General features: G+C 47.2%; 1 protein-coding gene across 6 annotated transcripts in view; it reads left to right on the top strand.

The window, feature by feature from the left end:
- lama2 (laminin, alpha 2) overlaps nucleotides 1–20186 on the top strand; it is a 747099-nt gene that overhangs the window by 517123 nt on the left and 209790 nt on the right. For all 6 annotated transcript variants that reach the window (XM_072499223.1, XM_072499224.1, XM_072499222.1 and 3 more), the window contains 5 exons: nucleotides 385–528; nucleotides 2566–2745; nucleotides 10053–10238; nucleotides 17910–18037; nucleotides 19271–19388. In XM_072499223.1, coding sequence (XP_072355324.1) covers nucleotides 385–528; nucleotides 2566–2745; nucleotides 10053–10238; nucleotides 17910–18037; nucleotides 19271–19388 — 756 coding nt within the window. The remainder of the gene's footprint in view (nucleotides 1–384; nucleotides 529–2565; nucleotides 2746–10052; nucleotides 10239–17909; nucleotides 18038–19270; nucleotides 19389–20186) is intronic.

Raw genomic sequence — 20186 nt, 5'->3', positions numbered from 1 at the left:
TGGAGCACCCCGGAGGAATCCCACCCGGACACGGGGAGAACGTACAAACTCCACACTGACAGTAACCCGAGGGCGGAATTGAACCCGGGTCCCTAGAGCTGTGAGGCAGTGGTGCTAGCCACTTTGTACAGCCGCTTCTGAGGGGAATCTTGTGAAGGGGAAGGGAATATCGGGTTACACTGATAGATTTAGATAAGGCAAGATGGGAGGAGACTTGAGCGAAGCATAAACTGGGTTAGATTGGTTAGGGCTGATTAGCTTGTTTCTGAGCCTTGTATCCTATGTAACCGCATGCAAGGATATTTTCTAAAACAAAGTTTTTTAATAACAATTTAATCAGTATGTTAATGTTGATCTCTCAAGCAACCAATCATACTTTTGCAGGTGAACGTGGAGGGAATTAGTTGTGACAGATGCAAGACCGGAGCTTTTGCACTCTATTCAAGCAATCCTCATGGATGTAGTAGCTGTTACTGCTCAGGTGTGACTACACAATGTACTGAGGCAAAGGGGCTAATCCGCAGGAGAGTAAGTGAACCACTAATTATTTTCACATTTGATGAAATACTTCTGAGCAGCTTTGTATCTCAGTAAGGACTAAAGCAGTTGTTTACAGTAACCGTACCTCTCTCCTGTGTATTGCTATTCATTTTGTATTCATCTGTCAAGTGCCAAAAGAATCCCAGAACGATTTCAAAGATTGCTATCGTAATTGTAGCTGAGCAATTGAAACTTGAGTTTGCATATTTAATTTAAATGGAAATGTATTTGCGGATAAAGATCTTTAAGTTGGTTTCAGCTTTACACAGTAACATAATTGATCTCAACATTTTAATTGTGCTTTCTGAATTGAAGTACAGCGTTGAAAATTTAGTACATCTCTGCTTATGGTACAAGATCTTGAAACTATGGTATTCTTTTTAAAAATGTCACTGGTTCCCACATCTTAGGGCCTTTGATGCACCATTCCCTCCAAGTGTTGTATTGGTAATTAGAGATTTACAAGAGCAAATGATAGTGACAATCTGTCAATTTCCCTTCTATGTGGGGATATGTTTTGAATTTGTTCACCAGCTACTGCAAATGACACTGAGTTGGTAGATGCTCCATCATTGAATACAATCAAGGCTTCAATAAATACATTTTTGATCTCTCAAAGAATATGGGCACGGTTCAGCGGACTTAAAACAACGTTTTGGGCGAGTTTGACAGGGTGTTTTATCAGCTGCTGCAGTTCCAAGATTCACCCTGCTATTCACTGTTTTTTTGGGGCGAGGATGCAATTTAGTTGGTTTAATCGATTTAGCCATTTTGACTGGCAGCACCGATCTCTACACCTGCCTTTCAGGCCACATCACCCCCCCCCCCCCCCCCCCCACTTTATGGACCCCTCTTACACCCCCAACCATCTTGATGCCCCTAGAACATTTCCTCACCCCGCGACTAATGGGCAAGTCTCACCCCCCAGATCTGTCCCTGGTAGTACTAACCTGACACTGCCAGCCTGACACACTGGCAGTGCCCCTGACACCCTTTCAGTGCCACCTGGGCACTCTGGCAGTGCCAGGGTGGCAGTGCCAAGGTGCCTGTGTGCTAGGGGGAGTGGTACTACCCTGTCCTGTCCCTGACCAGCTGGTGGTCTCTACTGGCCTCCCGAGGTACTGTCACATCTGGTCCACATTTGTGGAAACCAGTGCTAATTGGCACATGGTTTTGGTCTTGTAGGCCCGGCTGTTGACTCCTGAGCACCATGTGCAAGCGGCATCTGTGTATTTAAATGAACCTAATGGCTCATTTTAAATGTGCTGATCTGGACCACGCCCTGTTGAGGGCATGATACAGATTGCGTCGGGCGGAGAGAGTTGGGTGACTTGCACAAAGTTGTGTGCCCGGCGCAGAGCCCGATCTGGCATGACCTCATTAAATAGCAGAGCATTCTCGAGGGGCTGTATAGTTTACTCCTGCTCCTTTTTCTATGTTCTAACTGACTTTACCGGGAGTTGTGACTGTGTGAAATCTCAGCTCAATACATTAGCACCTGCTGCGCCATCTTAACACAATGCTTTGTTGTTTGAACCGTTATGAAACTATCCTTCAGTTTTCATTTAATGGAAAAAAGGTCCAGCAAGATTTGTTTTGTTTGAGTAAAGTGTTGTCATAAATCATTGACCAAGGTTGGAATTGCCTGGAATCACTGGCAGTGGGATTCTCTGGTCCCGCTGGCAGTGCATGCCCCCCCCCCCCCTCCCCCACACCCCTCCATGTGTTTCCTGGCATGGGGCGGCTTCAATGGGAATTCCCATTGACAGCAAGGGGACTTGGGAATCCCGCTGTCAGGGAATGGCAAGCCACCTCCCACTGGCAAGAAACACAAGGCTGGAGACAGGGAGGGGGGGGTGGGGTGGGGGGGCGGGTGCCGGAGAATCCCGCCCCTAGAATTGTTCAGTTACTGTCGGGAGCACGCGTTTGCTATATGTTTTCAAATTGTTCCAAATGACAGTTGTGCTTTAACTGGAATTTTACATTCTTGCTGCATCTAATGACAGCTTTGTTTTTCTCTTAAAGCTGATGCTTAATCCTGACCAGACTGTACTGGAAATTGTAAGTAAATTCAACAACAGGAAAACAACCAGCGGTGTTTTTCATCAGCATCCGGAGATAGTCGCTAATGTAGACGCAGTGATCAAGCATCTTCTTTATGAACCTTTTTACTGGAAACTTCCAGAGCAGTTTGAAGGGGAAAAGGTAATTCATTATCTTCTCAACTTCATATTAAACTGACAACATGAATTACAGTTACTTACTAAACTGACTGATGAAAATCATTGACTATTTCAATAAATGAGAAAGTAAGGTTGGACCAATGGAGTTACGGTAGACTTCCTGATATGGTGGTAAGAGATGCACTTCTGGGAGTGATAAGTGTCTATTACAAAGCTGTGGACGTTCGGTGCACTATTTACAAGCTGTATTGAAGGGATGGGTGATCTTATGGTGCAGTGTTAGCGTCTCCACTTATGGGTCAGAAGGCCTGTGCCTTCATTTCAACAGTCAATTTAGTTTTACCCACAGGCAGTCGGGCCACCCAGATTTCTGGAAACCTGGCAACTTAAAGAAAGTGTGAAGAGCTGAATGCACAAAGTAAATGTCTTTACAGCATGTGGACCAGGAGGAGCAGGAACATTTTCCCCAGGCTCAACAAGAAATCCAGTAAATCTTGCCCTCACCCCATCATTCCTCAATCTGACTGCCTTCCTTCCATAGCCACCATCTGCTGCAACCACCTGCTACCTCGCCCACTCTTGGACCCATCCCCCAAATTGGGAGCCCCACCTTCTATATCCTCTCTCATTCCCCTAATAATCTTCTCTCATAGCCTTCAGCCTTGTGAAACAAATTTACCAGCCAAAAGTCCTCCTGTCTACCTATTAGGCTGCCTGTAGGTGGAAAACTCATGGAAAAATATTTAAAGCAACCCTGCAGCTTACAGTTAAATTCTGCAGTACATTTGGCCCATTCTTCTAGATTTCCTGAGCTCACAACTGATACCCAGTACACAACTTGCCTCTGGGCAATAATCTCGGCCACTGTTTCCAAACATTTGCTTTAAAGTGCCCTCTTCGGGTACAAATCATTATTGCAATCTCTACCATAGTCTCATATGTTGGATCGCAAATGTTGTGTGTTTTATTACCGAAGTCATTGACGCTTATAATTCTGTATTTTTTATGTGATATCCACGTAATGAAATGTGAGCAATGTTGTCTTTTACAAAGTATTCTGGAAAACTGACTGCCATTATCTTTTTAGGATGGCAAAGTAATATTTCAATAATAATCTCTATTGTCACAAGTAGTCTTACACTATCACTGCAATGAAGTTATCGTGAAAAACTCTGAGTCGCCACATTCCGGCGCCTGTTCAGGTACACTGAGGGAGAATTCAGAATGTCCAGATGATCTTTTAGCACGTCTTTCGGGACTTGTGGGATGAAATTGGAGCACCCAAAGGAAACCCACGCAGACATGGGGCGAACGTGCAGACTCCGCACAGACAATGACCCAAACCGAGAATTGAACCTGGGACCCTGAAGCTGTGAAGCAACAGTGCTAACCACTGTGCTACTGTGCCGCCCATAACGTGAAACAAGATTTAGTATTTTTGCAGAGAATATTCAGGACCAATGCAATGCAAGGGTCAAATGACCTTATAAAGGGTATTCAAAAAGCTAATGGAGAATTCAAGTGAATTCCTGAATTACTCAATTATGTCCGGTCTCCTTCTAGATATGAATATTGAGATTGCGATTCATTGTTGCTCTGAGCAGCAATTCAAATTCAGACGTTCGCTGCCAAAACATTATCAAAGTCAGGAATTTTTAAAAATGCCTTCTTTCTTCACAAAACATAGCTTTGGCCGAAAATTAATTCAATTTACATTCAGACAAAGCTCAAGCAATTTTTGTGATCAAAACCATCAGTCAGAAAAGGGCTAAATTAAAAAATATTAAAACAAACCATAACTGTTTAGATTCTTCTGGCAGGACTCCCAGAGTGGCATGTAATGGAGCGGTCGCACATGTAGGGGCTCCCGCCAGAGATCGCAGCTTAAGCTCTTTTCCCTGGCCGGTAATGAAATCCGGACCCAAGATTTTTTTGAACTCGATTGTTTAAGTGTCCCACAGCAAGGGGATGTGCAATCGGTATCGATCTAGGCAACACAAGGATAAAGAAGCAGCTTCAAAGGTGGATGCTTCGAGTGCCTTGGTGGAGAAGAGAATGGCGGAGGTGATTGCAGTGCCAGCGGCCACCCCACTAGCCGTTGAAACTTTAGCTGTGCAACTGCAGAAACTGAGTCGGGAGGTCTCAGGAGACAATGAGAAGGTGATCCCTGATTCGAGGGGCCCTGGCTAAGGTGGACGAGGTGGTGAAGCAGCAGTGTGCGGAGCTGCAATAGGTGAGGGTTGCTCTGTCGAGGCAGAGAGACCAGATTGCTTCACTGGCAGTGGAAATGGCAAAGGTGGTGGCTGACAATAAGAGTTTGAGGGCTAAGGTGGACATCCCTAAAAATCGTTTAAAAAGGAAGAATCTAAGGATGTCGGAAGGCCCGAAACCGACAAAGTTGCTCTGGAAGATGGTGGGCGGGGTGAAATGGCGGCCCCTCCTGAGCTGGGTCATGCCCGCAGATTGTTGAGTCAGAAGCCTCATCCGGATGAGGCGCCTCGTGCGATTCCACAGCTATTACGATCAAGCGGGTCTCCTCTGCAATTGAGGAGCATTTAAGATTTAACAGCAATTGTTGAAGGAAATTGTTAGAGGGGAGATTATTTCTTTTATGGCACACAAGGAGAAGAGTGAAGGGGTGGGGAGGCAGTGGTTGGTGGATGCCATCTTGGAGGCGACCGTCCATACTCGATCAGACACCGGAATTGCTGGCGAATAGGAAAAAGCTACAGTTCGAGTTTGGGCTGCTGTCAATAGATAGGGCAGTGCGCCTATTGTGATGTTCGAAGGCGGCTTTTTATGAGCATGGCGAAAAGGCTAGTCCCCTGTTGGCGCACCAGTTGAGGTGACAAGTAGCCTCTCGGGAAATTGTGCAGGTTAGGGACGCAGGGACTGGACTGGTTTCTGCTCCAGCCAAGGCTAATGAGGCATTTGAGGCATTTTATCGGAAACTCTACGAGTTGGAACCCCCGGAGAATGGGTCCTCAATGTCAGAGTTTTGGAAGATTAGGCTATTTCGGTGGTGGAACAGGAGAAAATTAAAAAACTGGAGGCTCCTCTGACTTTGAAATAGGTTATGGAGGGCATGTGTTTAATGCAGTCAGGGAAGGTGTCAGGGCTGGACAGATTTGATGGTCAATTTTATAAAAGGTTTGCCAGGTTGCTGGCCACAGTGGTGCTTGAGATACTTGAGGATTCTATGATGTTGCCAGCCTCATTGATGCAGGCGACGATCTCCTTGAAGGGTGAGGATCCGACAGAGTGTGGGGCGTATTGCCCCATTTCATTATTGATGCAAAGCTGTTGTCGAAGGTCTTGGCTATGTGCATAGAACACTTCCAGGGTTCATACCAGAGAAGCAGACAGGGTTTTGTAAGGGAAGACAGTTGTCAGCCAATGTTCGGAGGCTGCTTAATGCAGTTTGGTCCCCTCTTCATACCCTGAAATATAGGTGATTATCTCACTAGATGCAGAGAACGTGTTTGATAGGGTGGAGTGGGGGCTACAGGCGGCACGGTGGCATATATTTTAAGGCCTTGGGGAGGTTTGGCTTTGGGCCTAGATTTATAGCTTGGATCTGGCTCTTTTATATGGGCCCACCACAAGTGTCAATACCAGTGTCAAAATACTTCCAACTGAGGAGAGGCATAAAATGGGGTGTCCACTGTCCCCATTATTGTTTGCCTTGGCAATTGACCCTCTGGCCATAGCATTGAGGCCATTAAGTGGAGCAGGATAGAGAGAGGAGGGAGGTAGCATGGGGTGCCATTATTATGCGGATTATCTGTTGCTGTATGTGACAGATCCTGTCTCCAGTGCAGAGGAGATAGTGAAACTATTTGAGAGGTTTGGTTCCTTCTCGGGGTTCAACTGAACCGGAGTAAAAGCCAGTAATTCCCAGCGATCTCCCAAGGAGGGGTGATCCGATCAGGGGAAGCTGCCTTGTCGCTTGTTCAGGTCCAGTTTTCGTTATCTGGGAGACCATGTGACCCATGACTGGGACTCACTACAGAAGTTAAATTTTAGGGACCTGGTGAAAGTAGTGAAAGATGACCGAAAGAGATGGGATGACCTCCTGCTGACTTTGGTGGGGAAGGTTCAGTTGGTCAATATGAGTATCCTCCCAAGATTCCTATTTTTGCTTCAGTGCCTCCCAGTTTTCTTTCTGAATCTTTCTTTGTAGGAGTCAATGAGATGATCTTGTCTCTTATTTGGGCAGGAAGGACCTCAGGGGTCCATAGGGGTTTTTCCAAAGGGATAGGTAGTCAGGGGGCCGAGAGCATTACTCAAGCTGCTATACTACTACTGGGCAGCGAACATTGAAAAGATGCGGGGGTGGTATAGATAGACGGATTCCATGTAAGGGCATATGGAGAGGAATGATCATATAGGCACCATTTTGACAGCATTGGTCACGGCTCTCCTTCCATTTTCTCTGATGAAATGGACTGCCAATCCGGTGGTGGTGGTTACCATGAAAATGTGCGGACAGTTTAGATGGGTACTATGTTGGTGCTGGCCCCAATTTTTGGAATCCATCGTTTTGTGCTGGTGTTTTGGATTCGTCCTTTGGGGCTTGGAGGGTGCAGGGGTTAAAGCGGTTTGGTGACTTGTTTGAAGGTGGTACGTTCGCTAGTTTACAGGAGCGGCTGGCGAAGTATGAACTTCCAAGAGTTAAACAGTTTTGGTACTATCAGGTGCAAAACGTTTTGCACAGGAAACCCTCCTGGGTTTTGCCCTCCCCCACCCTCTTTGATAGACAGAGTTCTCTCGGTGGTTAATGTAGGCGAGGGGAGGGTGTCGGCTATCTGTTGTCGGCTGGTGTCAATGGAGCAGATCCTGTTGGACAAGATTAAAAGGAATTGGGAGGAATAGTTGGGCCAGGAGTTTGAGGGAGGGGAGTGGAGCAAGGCTCTAGAGACAGTCAACTCTCCCTCATCTTACACTAGCCTCAGCCTGATTCAATTCCAGGTGGTGCATCGGGCACATCTGACTAGGGCATGAATGAGTGGGTTTTTGCAGACATAGAGGATAGATGCGAGCGGTGCTCAGGGGGACTGGCATCAGACAAACGTTCTGGTCCTCTGCTGGGGTTTTGGATCTCCTTATTCAGCAGCAAGTTGAGAATTCTTGCAGTTGATTTGGAATGATTGGTGGATATTTTTGGGATCTCAGGTTTACTAGAGTTGCAGGCAGGAGCAAAGGTGAATGTTGTTGCCTGAGCTTCCTTAATAGCCCAAAGGCGAGTTCTGTTTGGTTGGAAGTCTTCAGCCTGCCCAATGCCGAGGCATGGTTAAACCACCTGATGGAGTTTTTCTACTTGGAAACCATCAATATGTAAAGAGAGGGTCGGCTGAAAAGTTCTGCCTGAGGTGGCAGCCGTTTATTTCCTATTTCAGGGAGTTGGTTGCTGGCGGGGAGGGAGAGGGGGAGGTGTAAAGGATTGGTTGTTTTTTTTGTGGTTTTTTGGGGCCGATGAAAATATTGTTAGCATTTGTATGTAAATGGATGTAAAGATGTAATTGAAAAATTTGTTAATAAAAATTTTTTTTTAAACGTTCTCCTGGCAGTACAATGAGAATTCATTTGGGCGGATGAGAGAGTTGTCCCATGATGAAAGGCTGACATAGGGATGGGGCCGGGGTGGGCCTCGGAGGGTGTTCTTTCAGAGGGCTAGTGCAGACCCAATGGGCAGAATGACCTCCTTCTGCACTGAAAGGATTCTAGAATTCTATGATTCACTTTGAAGGAGATCTGCAATGTCTTCCCTGTTCAGGCCAATGGTTAGTAGATGTTGGCTTCTGATTGCACCATTGTAAACCAATCTGCATATCTAAAACCCTGCCTTCTTCAGGAAAGCAGGCTAAAATCATGAAAGCCCTCCATCTCAATTCTCTTGTCCAAGGTTATCACCTCAGCCCTGGGCCATCACTACTTGAGTTCCTTCGTGCAGTATCCTAATCCCAACCATCTTCAGCTATTTCATCAAAGACTGTTCCCTCCATCATAAAGTCAGAAGTGGGGATGTTCGCTGATGGTTGCCCAGTGCCCAGTACCATTCATAACTCCTCAGATATTGAAGCAATCCGTGTCCAAGTGCAGTAAGACTTGCCAAATTTAGGCTTGTGCTGATAAGTGGAAAGTAACATTTGTACCACATAAATGCTTGTCAATGACCATCTCCAACAAGAGACACTCTAACATATCTCCTTGACATTCAATAACATTACCGTCGCTGAATCGCCCACGATCAACTTCCTTGGTGTTACCATTGCTAAATACTGTGATTACAAGAACAGGTCAGAATTCTGTTGCGAGTAACTTGCCTCTTGACTCCCCAAAATATGTTCTCCATCTACAAGGCACAAACCAGGAGTGTGTAAGCATACTTTCGGCTTGCCTGAATGAATACAGCCACAACAACATTCAGGAATCTCAACATGATCTGGGTCAAAACAACCTGTTTGATCAGCATCCAACCCATTGCATTAAATACTCACTTCCTCCATCGCCAGCGCACAGTGGCAGCAGTGTGTAACATCTACAAGATAAACTGCAGCAACACACCAAGGCTCCTTCGACAGCACTTTGCAAATCCGTGCAAGTTCCCTCCAAGCCATATCCGCCCTCATTTGGGAATGTATTAGTGTTCCTTCACTGTCACTGGGCCAAAAACCTGAAACGTTCTTCCTAACAGCACTGTTGAGTGTACCGACACAACCAGACTGCAGCGGTTCAAGATGGCAGCTCACCAACACTTTCTCAAGTGCAAGTTGAAATGAGCAGCAATGCTCACCAGGGTAGAAACTTCACACCTGCGAGACTTCTTCAGTTAATTGAATAATGAATTAAATACATTTAATTCTTCGATTATATCTTCATTAATCTTCCTGTGAATGTGCAGCCTGCATCTTCAGGGCGGTTTGGGCTGGAGAAAGAAAGCCTGAGAAAATCCTCAGTGCCACAGCATCATAATTTTCTCCAGAAGTGATTTGTTGAAATTTGAAATCCAAAGATTTAACAAGGTTTTACTTTCAACTCAATAGATGTTGAGTTCCATTGAGACAGAATTCCTGGCAAACCATTAAACTCTCCCAAATATACCACTCAACACAGGGGTTCTCCCATAGCTCCTGCAGCCAGGGTTTGAAGGGGTTCTACAAATGGGACAGAATTCTGGCATAACCAGGTTCCACCTCAAATTCCTGGTCCTCCCAGTGGCTGTCTTGCTTTCTGCCATTTTGAGTGCTTTACAAAGTGTATTATGTGCTTAAAAGGTCAATGCAAATATAAAATTTACCTGTAATTATGCCTTGTTTTGTTTCATAGCTCAAAGCCTATGGTGGCAAGCTGAGATATGCGATTTACTTTGAAGCCAGAGAAGAAGTGGGCCAATCTACCTACGAGCCTCAAATTATTATGAGAGGTGGGCCCACAAGAGAGATGATTATCGTGAGACATGTATCTGCACCTCAAATCGGACAGCTAACCAGACATGAGGTAGAACTCACTGAGGTAAGTATTTTTAATGTCAAGCCGTGCAAATGGAAAAATCATATTCATTATTTTAAAGTTGCTAATAAAGTACATATTATCTGAACCATTGTTTGGCCAAGATATTAACAAGAACAGGTTACATAGGCTGGGACAGGTGGTGGGTGGAGTTTCGGATTGAAGCATACTGTGAAGTTTTAACTCCTTAGCCTATATCTTTCATCTTTGACATGCTCCTCGGCGGGATGTCAGTCAGGCAGACAGGACTCTAGAATAGGCAGCAGGAGCAGGTCCGTCCAATCCCCAGCCCTGGGGATTTTGAACGGGAAGCATGTTTGATTGAGGTGGTTGGAGCTAGGGATGTGATAGCTGGGTTGAAGCACCTCTGCTTCTCCTGGTCCAACCAGCCATTGTAAAACCTTCAGAATAACTTAAGGTACAGACTTCCCATCTCATTAAAATATCTGATATTACCAATGCACCTCCTGGGATTGTGTTGGCTTTCAATCCCTTGGCCTCCATCAACCCCAGAGATAGTAGGGATCAGGTTTGAGATATTTTAAGTTTAACCTCTGATCTAACCCCATCACATCTATTTTTGGTGCCAAAATGTATCCCCCCTCGTATTGTGTAAGAACGTCTGGTAATAGGCATAAATGATTATTGTATCCCATCAACCAATTATTTTACAAACAATGGTCAGATGAAAATGTGTTTCATTGTTCCTGAAGGAGTAATGCTCAGAAATAATCAATTATATTCTACCCAATAAGATCACCAATGTATTTTAGGGAAGGAATTCTGACATCCTTACCTGGTCTGGCCGACATGTGACTCCACAGCAATGTGATTGAAAACGAAAATGAAAAATGAAAATCGCTTATTGTCACAAGTAGGCTTCAATGAAGTTACTGTGAAAAGCCCCTAGTCGCCACATTCCGGCACCTGTTCAGGGAGGCTGTTACGGGAATTGAACCGTGCTGCTGGCCTGCTTTGGTCTGATTTCAAAGCCAGCGATTTAGCCCTGTGCTAAACAGCCCCTTAAATATCTTGACTCTTAAATATCCTGTATGATGCGTCATTGTCAGGGTGGAGTTGGTGGTCACTGTTGCCACTCCTTTCACACTCAGCTCCCCATCCTCCCAGTCAGTGCCCTTGGAGCCCCAGGGTTCACCTCAGGATGGAGGGGCAGTTGGATCGCGCCCCGGCTGCTCATGCATCACCTGGCTCTGCCAGCCCTAGTGGCTCCCCAGTCTCTGCAGCACAGTGTCGATGCCCACAGCGATGCTCCTCAGTGACTAGGAAAAGCTCCGCAGTTCCTCGGCTATGCCCACTGACTATGGGACATGCTCTGCAGCGCCTCGGCTATTCCCATCTGAGACTGGGGCATGTCCCGCAGCGCCGCAGCAAGGTCAGCCTGGTACTGGGTGACGTATCTCAGCGACTGGGACATGCTGTCAAGGCGTTCAGCCATGGCCGTCACCGACTGAGCCACGCCTTGGACATCTCCGCTCATGTTGCAGAAGTCGTACATCAGACTCTCCACTGCGGTCGCCACCCTAGTAGTGTTGGCGTTGGTGCCATTATCGACGCCATCTCCTGCGCCTGGAGCCTCTGGGACTCTGCCAATCAGCTGTGGACCTGCTGAGTGTCACTGATATCCCCTTCGGAATCTCACCCCACCGTCTGCATCAGCTCCGGGTAAACCTGTTCCAGAGGCTCAGCATCTGACAGGGACCCAGCTGGGTCTTGGGATCCAGCAGATCTTCGACTGCTGTCTCGCCTGGGCATACCTGCTGCCACCTGATGTGCATCATCGACTGTGTAGTGCTCACCAGATTGTGCCCAGAAACCTGACCATTACCGTTGACCACCGAGTGTATGTCTCTACGCTGGTGGAGGGTGGGGATGCCAGCTGTGCCGCAAAAATATTGGCATCCTTGGTAGTCTTCTCCGATGCGTTCTCTTACGAGGTGGTGTGGGGGGTCCACCCTGGATTGGTCGGCGGTGTCCGCTGCAGGTCCTGCGGGAGAATTAACATGTCAGTGTGAGGTTACGGTCAGTCTGTATGGCATTAACAACTCACGTTTGACAGTTCATCTGTGGGGACCGATGGATCCTCACCTCTGCGCTATGCGCCGACCTCTACGGTGGTCACTTATTTGTCCTTGACCACCCTCCGCGACATCCAGTGTCCATTCCTCATACGGGATGAGGACTCTCATGTCCGGCACTCCGCTGTCCCTCTGGGCCCTCTCCTGTCGGTTGTGGGCCAACTTCTCCTGCAGGGACACAGAGGGGGGGGGGTGGGGGAGGTCCTTTTTAAATTTGGCATCGGGGCACCCCCTTTTTTGATCATAGGACTCCCGATATTGCCAGCTTTTTGTAGCCCCGCCCTATTGGCCTGTCTGCGTGGACCGTGCCTGCATTTCCTATGCACTGTGTGCCGCACAATGTGGCGAGAAAAGCCAGTTGGGCAGCCTGTGAACCACATACGAGCCTGATCGCCTCAGCGAGCACTCTGTGCAAACAAAGTGAAAACTCTGCCCTGTGCCTTATTACATTGAATCCTCTCAAAGCACATTGATAGTAGTTATGGAGGAAAACACAGCAAACTAATGCTATATAGTCATTAATTAAATGAATAAATAAGTAAACTCCATATTCTACCTCAACTAGTGACTTGGAACAATAATGCACATCCTGAACCACGGGAAGAATCAGACTGAACCTTGGTTTAAAGGTCCTGAAATTAGAAGACTCCATTCCTGTTGCTGTGGTGTGGAATGCAGGTTGATGCATCAGGCAGGATGATTCACATGTCTAATTCTTGCATTCTTGCCTTTCACATCATTAAAGTCAATCGTTTTCCCTCCATACCCAATTATGGGTGGAATTTTACACTGGCGAGGTTTAACGATCTTGTCGAAGTCAATGGAGTTTTGAATGGCTTGCTGCATTTTACAGCCCAGTCTCCACCACAACAGAGCCGTGGAATTTGCCCTATTCTTCTATCAAACACAACTCATGCTAGAAGCAGAATCTTACATTTTCATAGTACGAAGTCTTACAACACCAGGTTAAAGTCCAACAGGTTTGTTTCGATGTCACTAGCTTTCGGAGCACTGCTCCTTCCTCAGGTGAATGAAGAGGTATGTTCCAGAAACAAATATATAGACAAATTCAAAGCTGCCAGACAATGCTTGGAATGTGAGCATTAGCAGGTTGTAGCGCACAAAGACTCCGTGAGACGAATAGAGTGAAGTCGATGAGGCTTTATTAAGCGTGTCTGTTCCCCCGCAGCTCGATAGTAAACTGGCCTGTGGGGGAAGACTCCGGCTTCTTATACTCCGCATTCAGGGCGGAGCTAGAGGTCAACGGCCAACCAGGACCCGGGATCTGTCAGCCAATGAAATTAGGGCTTCCAGTCCCACATGACCCCCAATACATACTACCACATTCACCCCTTGTCAAAAATGAACCCGGCGGGGTGACGCTTCGTATGGTGGTAAGGGTTTACAGGGCTGGTCCTGGGAGGAAAAAAAACATTCACAAGGCAATACAGTATTGTACAATTTTGTCCTGTTGCAACTATTTACAGAGGGTATGGGAAGAAAAGCAAAATGTTCTTGTGAAAAGTCCATATTTAGTTTTAGATCGACGCCACGAGTCGGTCGGTTGGTCTGGTCGTCCGTGTCGATCGCCTCGGCCCCGGTGGTGGTGGTGCTTGTACCGGTGTTGTCGCCTCCAGGAGCCTTACGGTTTCAGCTTGGGCTTTTTTCTTGGTCGGTGCTGAGGGGAGGGGAACCGATCCTCCTGGGAAGGGGGCGGTCGCGGGGTGCGGTGGTGGCAGGAAGGGGGGGGTTGGGTTGATGGTGTCGGGGGGGTGTGCGTGTTGCCGGCGGGCGCCAGATCCCGCAGGGAGACCGCGTCCTGTCGGCCGTCGGGGTACTCCACGTAGGCGTACTGGGGGTTCGCGTGGAGGAGGTCAACCCTTTCGACCAACGGGTCCGCCTTATGTGCCCGCACATGCTTTCGGAGCAGGATGGGTCCTGGGGCCGCCAGCCAGGTCGGCAGCGACGTTCCAGAGGAGGACCTCCTAGGGAAAACAAGGAGACGCTCATGAGGCGTTTGATTAGTGCTCGTACATAATAACGACCGGATGGAGTGGAGTGCGTCCGGGAGGACCTCCTGCCACCGTGAAACTGGGAGGTCCCTGGACCGTAGGGCCAGTAGGACGGCCTTCCAGACCGTGCCGTTCTCCCTCTCTACTTGCCCGTTCCCCCGGGGGTTGTAGCTGGTCGTCCTGCTTGAGGCTATGCCCTTGCTGAGCAGGAACTGGCACAGCTCGTCACTCATGAAAGAGGACCCCCTGTCGCTGTGGACGTAAGCGGGGTAACCGAACAGTGTGAAGATGCTGTTCAGGGCTTTAATGACTGTGGCCGCGGTCATGTCAGAACAGGGAATGGCAAAAGGGAAGCGGGAGTATTCGTCCACCACATTGAGAAAATATGCGTTGCGGTCGGTGGAGGGGAGAGGCCCTTTGAAATCGAGACTGAGGCGTTCAAAGGGGTGGGAAGCCTTAAATCAGGTGCGCTCCATCTGGCCTGAAAAAATGCGGCTTGCATTCCGCGCAGATGTGGCAGTCCCTTGTGACTGTACGGACCTCCTCTAAAGAGTATGGGAGATTGCGGGACTTGATGAAGTGGTAAAACCAAGTGACCCCCGGGTGGCAGAGGTCCTCGTGGAGGGTTTGGAGCGGTTAATTTGTGCGTTGGCACATGTGCCGCGGGATAGGGCATCGGACGGCTCGTTCAGCTTTCCGGAATAAAGCCTCATCGACTTCACTCTATTCGTCTCACGGAGTCTTTGTGCGCTACAATTTATTAAGCGTGTCTGTTCCCCCGCAGCTCGATAGTAAACTGGCCTGCGGGGGAAGACTCCGGCTTCTTATACTCCGCCTTCAGGGCGGAGCTAGAGGTCAACGGCCAACCAGGACCCGGGATCTGTCAGCCAATGACATTAGGGCTTCCAGTCCCACATGACCCCCAATACATACTACCACATTGGTGATTACATTTTCATGGTTGACATCAATTCTCAATAATGAAATTTGACAGTGCAGCATTGCAGTTCCAACCCATGGTTCATGAATTCTTATTGCATTTGAAATTCACCATTCAATCCGAGCATGAATGGCTAATTTACTGGTACAATTTTATATTTCTTTGTGAATCATTTCATTAATCTGTGAAATTACCCTTCACACCTGTGAAATAATAACATTTAATCACAGATTATAGGGTGCATTTATTGATGCTGTTTACCTAGTGGAAGCCATGAAGAATAAAATTACAATGTTGTACTACAGTGTATCTCTGATTCACTTGTCTTTCACGCACCATTCATCACTGGCAGTGCATGGTTAATAAACTTACCAATACTTACATTTTTATGTGGAAATGCCAATTAGAATAGGCGCGATCTAACGGAAAAGTGTCCACGTGTCATTTCAGGTGGGTTTTGCTGTGAGTTTTGCCCGGTTCTGTCGACAAGTTTCCCACCGCTATCCAGCCACACTTAGTCATTGGGTGCGAATCTCCGGCTGCGTTGGGCTCTCACTTGAGCACACTGTGGCTGGAGAATGCCGGAGAGGCCTCCAGCGAGCCTCCCGACAGGCTCCGTGCCTCCCGGGGTTCTCCGCAGAATGCAGTGGCCTCCCGTGATTTCTCGGCCACCCCAGCGAGGCTGCAGCTGGGTGCCGATCAATGCTGGTCCACACAAACATGGACCATGCAGAACAGTATGGGGGCGGTCTCCTGGGCCATGGAAACCTCAGGATAGTCAGGGGAAGTGCAGGATGGCCCCCTGGCCCTCCCTCTGGAATGTGGGCACCTTGGTACTGCCCAGATGGCACCTTGGCACTGCCACCCTGGCACGGCCATCCTGGCACTGCCAAGGTGCTCAGATGATACTACCAAGCCAGCAGGAGCATTATCTGGGTGCCAGCGCGGCGGTGCAAGGGTGTCTGAGTGCCAGGGTGGCACTGCCTATGGTCAGGGGGCAAAGGGGGCCATGCCCATGAAATGAGGATGGACATGGGGGATTGAAGGGTGGGGAGGTGCAGGGCAGGTAAGTAGGGACCTCTGGGAACTTGGGTGTGTGATGGGTGGGGAAGGGGGTGCTGTAAGGGGGAACGGGAGGGACCCCATAACAGGGTGTCCTCACTTGAGGTGTGTGGAGTAGAGTCCATGTGTCTGGGTGGGGGGGGTGGCATTACCCAGGGGTAGGGGGTTTGGGCCCACAAGCTCACTTCGAGATCAGGGAACCCTTTCAAAATGGTGGCCTGATCTCGGAGCTCAGTTCCCCAAAGCTAAATAAAATTTTAAGTGTGGGCTAAACCGGTGAGACACTCCCCAGGGCCCAAAACGGTGACTAAGTGTTATTGAGTAGCTTTGAGGAACTCGCCAGTAGAGCCGGAGGGAAACTACTTGAAAAACCGCAATAAATTAACTTTGCAATTTTGGGGGAGAATCAGGCCCATTTTATTGGGGCCCTGGGGAGTTTCTCACCGGGCTAGCCCACACTTAGGGCTGTTTTTTTTTACCGTGTCCACCACACGATTGCCACGAACAGGGCAGGGTCCATGTAATGGTCCGTTGACCTCGGGCAGGAATTTCTGGTTGCCGGGCAGGTGCTGCCTAAGAATCTCACCCTTAGAATTATTTTTATCGCTGGGGAGCTGAACTCTCTGGTCAGACCTGCTCCTCAGAGATCGGGTCACCATTTTGAAAGGGTGTCCCGAACTCTAAATGGGCTTGTGAGTACACCATATTCCCCCATCCATGGGCAATTTCATCCCCCACACACATGGGCATTGCCCCATATTGCCCCAAACGATGACAGCTGTTGAGGGCCCCCCTTTTCAGGCTTTCCCACTCCCCTTCCAAGGCCCCGCATTTCACCCCCTCCCCAACCTTCTGGTGGCCCCTTCATACAGGCCCTGCACCCCCCTCCCCCCACCCTTCATACTCCCCCCACCCACCGCCCCGCTCCCCTCCACCTTCCTTTCATGGGCATGGCCTCCCTACGTCTCTGACCCTAGGCAGTGCCATCTGGGTTCCCTGGTGCCCTGGTAATGCTCCTGCCAGCTTTGCAGTGCCAGCCTGGCAGTGCCAAGGTGCCTGGGTTCAAAGGGGAGAGCCAGGGTACCACCCTGCCTTGTCCCTGACCACCCAGTGGCCTCTAATGGCTCGGGAGGCCTCCCATTCCCCACCGGTTGCTGTTCCGCCTAGTTTGTGTGGACCAGTACTGAACGACGCCCGGCTGGGGTCTCCCTGGGGAGGTTGGCAGATGCCGGAAACCTGCCAAATCCCAGGTGAGCACACCTAAGTGGGGTTCAAACCTACTGAGGCATGCGATGTTTGATCCCGCCCATTTTGGGTGGAATCCTTATCGTGATGCCTCGCAAGACCTGGGTCGATCTCTCGAGGCGTTCTGGCTGTCTCCTGGCATCAACCAGCCATGTTGTGCTTCCGTTTGGATGCGGTGCAGCTGGTAGATCGTGGCTAATACCTTTATTCAAAATTGCTCATTTTTTCAAATAGTTAAAGACGACTGGGGGCCGAGGGAGGAGGTGAAGTCAAACAAAATAATTTTCTGTGAATGATCTTCAAAATACTTTTTCTTTAGCATGATTGGAAATATGACAATTCACCAGATGGCAGATCTGTTTCTCGCAAAGACTTCATGGATGTGCTGTATGACATCGACTCCATCCTCATCAAGGCATCTTATGGGACTTTCATGAGACAAACCAGGTATGCACAGAAGCTAACATAGGAAATTAGAATGCTAGTTTGGGAAATTCTAATTCTGCATAAACAGTTTTCGTTTTGCAATTGATTTTCTAGAACCTGAGTTCAGAATTCTCCCAAATCACTTATCAGATTTGGCCAGCCAACCCATGTTGGCGGGAGGTTGAAGTTATTTGAGAAGTTGTAAATTAGGAAAACTTGACTTGTGTGATGATTAGGGGTTGCAAGCAAGCTCGGACAAAAACATACATTGAAAAATAGGATTTTAAAACAAAGTGGGGAAAAAAAGCAAAACCATTTGGCCGGGCCCATTGTGACATGACCCACCATTGGAGATTCGCAGTCTCAGCCATAAATCCATTGGGTTTCCGCATGACTGGATGATCCCAACGGCGGATGGGACTGGAAATTCCCACCCATGTATATGTAGCTAGGTTGCAGACCAGCCATGATGTTCTCACTGAATAATGTAATAAACTTGAGGGGCAAAAATGCCTATTCCTGTTGCTCCCGATTGCTGCCTGTATATTTGCAACAGGGACATTTGCCATCTGAGATTTGATTGTATCACGCTGGTGATATCAGTGCTCCAGCAGCATGATTCACTTGATTAGATACCTTTTGTGATGCAATTCTTAAGACATTTTTTCGCTTCATTTATTGGGAGTCTTTCTTTGTTAAGACTCTCAGTAATTATCCATGTGTTGCAAAGATTTTAGTAGAATCGATCAGATTAAGGGGACCATTTCATTTCTCAAAAATGTTTACCCATTGAGATGATTCTGCTGTTTCAATAAATTACTACAAGTCATACCAATCATGAATGGCATATATCTGTGCAAGGACTTATGGAATTATTATTCTAATCGTGGCATTCCATTAAGGAACGAAAGTGACTTTTTTTTTCTCGCACTTGACTTTGAGTTGCAGGAACAGAATTTCACCCAGCATGTATTCGGGGAAAGCAGTGTTTGTAATATATTGCAAATAAAGTTCAGCGTGGCCGATTTGATGGAGAATGATGAGCTGCAGCTCCAACTGCTTGTGTGCTTGCCATAAATGTGCAATCTTACTAAACATAGTAAGAAGTCTTACAACAACAGCAGGTTAAAGTCCAACATACACATATTAATGACTGTGAAAAGCAAAATAGAGGGGAAGTTTCAATTTAAAGGCGCAATAGGATGTTTCAAGAAGTTTACCAAATTTATTTTTTTCTTTCAATTGTCAATCCAGGATCTCTGAGATATCCATGGAGGTGGCAGAAGCCACTGATAGTTACTTCCTGGCTGAACATGCCCAACAGATTGAACAGTGCTTTTGCCCAGAAGGTTATTCCGGCTTGTCATGCCAGGTAATATCAATGGTCCTTGGAGTCCGTGGTGGAATGAAACAAAGGGTGAACTAAAAATAAACATGCGCTTTTGTAGAGATAAGTGAAACAAATGATATACGTGAACAGATAATGATGTGATAAGAGTCTGGAAAGAATACACTGGGTGAAGAAGTTTTTATGTCAGGAGTAGGTTCAAGTTGATATTGTGGTAATGATGCCTTCTATGAGGAAATTAGTCTGAAGCTTTCTCGCAGTGAACTGGAATCGTGGTGACAATAAGCTGTCTACCATTTTCTAAAAATAATTTGGAGAAGCACTTTTTACACATCAAAACCCAAAAGCTCTGCTGCAGGCATGTGAATTTGTTTCACAACCTGCATTACTCAGAGGCTGAGGGAATTATCTGAAAATGAAATGTCTTGTCATTTTCATTTTTTTATTAGAGATGTGAAATTCAAATATCTGTCAGTGTTAGAAGCAGTATTATATTCTATGTTCCTAGTTTTATCAATAAATTATGTGCAGTTAGAGTAGAACCAGCTGGACAATGACTCATGCTTAAGACAATTTACTAAATAAGAATGGCATTTATATAAATGCATACCAAACCAATCACCTCCAAAATTAGATGATGAGAGGCATACAAAATATAACACTGTGTTCATTGTTATTCACTCAGCATGCTGAGAGTTTGTTCCAACAAATATTAATTTCAAGGAAAATTGATGCTATTAGTTTAGAAAAATGATTTTAATTTACACCTGTTACAAAAACAAATTTGTAGAGTAAGGAAAAGTGACTTAAATTGTTTGAGAA

Source organism: Scyliorhinus torazame, chromosome 4, assembly GCF_047496885.1.
Source record: "Scyliorhinus torazame isolate Kashiwa2021f chromosome 4, sScyTor2.1, whole genome shotgun sequence".
NCBI lineage: Eukaryota > Metazoa > Chordata > Chondrichthyes > Carcharhiniformes > Scyliorhinidae > Scyliorhinus > Scyliorhinus torazame.
The sequence above is the reverse complement of the archived record's forward strand: the minus strand, read 5'-3'. Positions and strand labels throughout refer to the sequence as shown.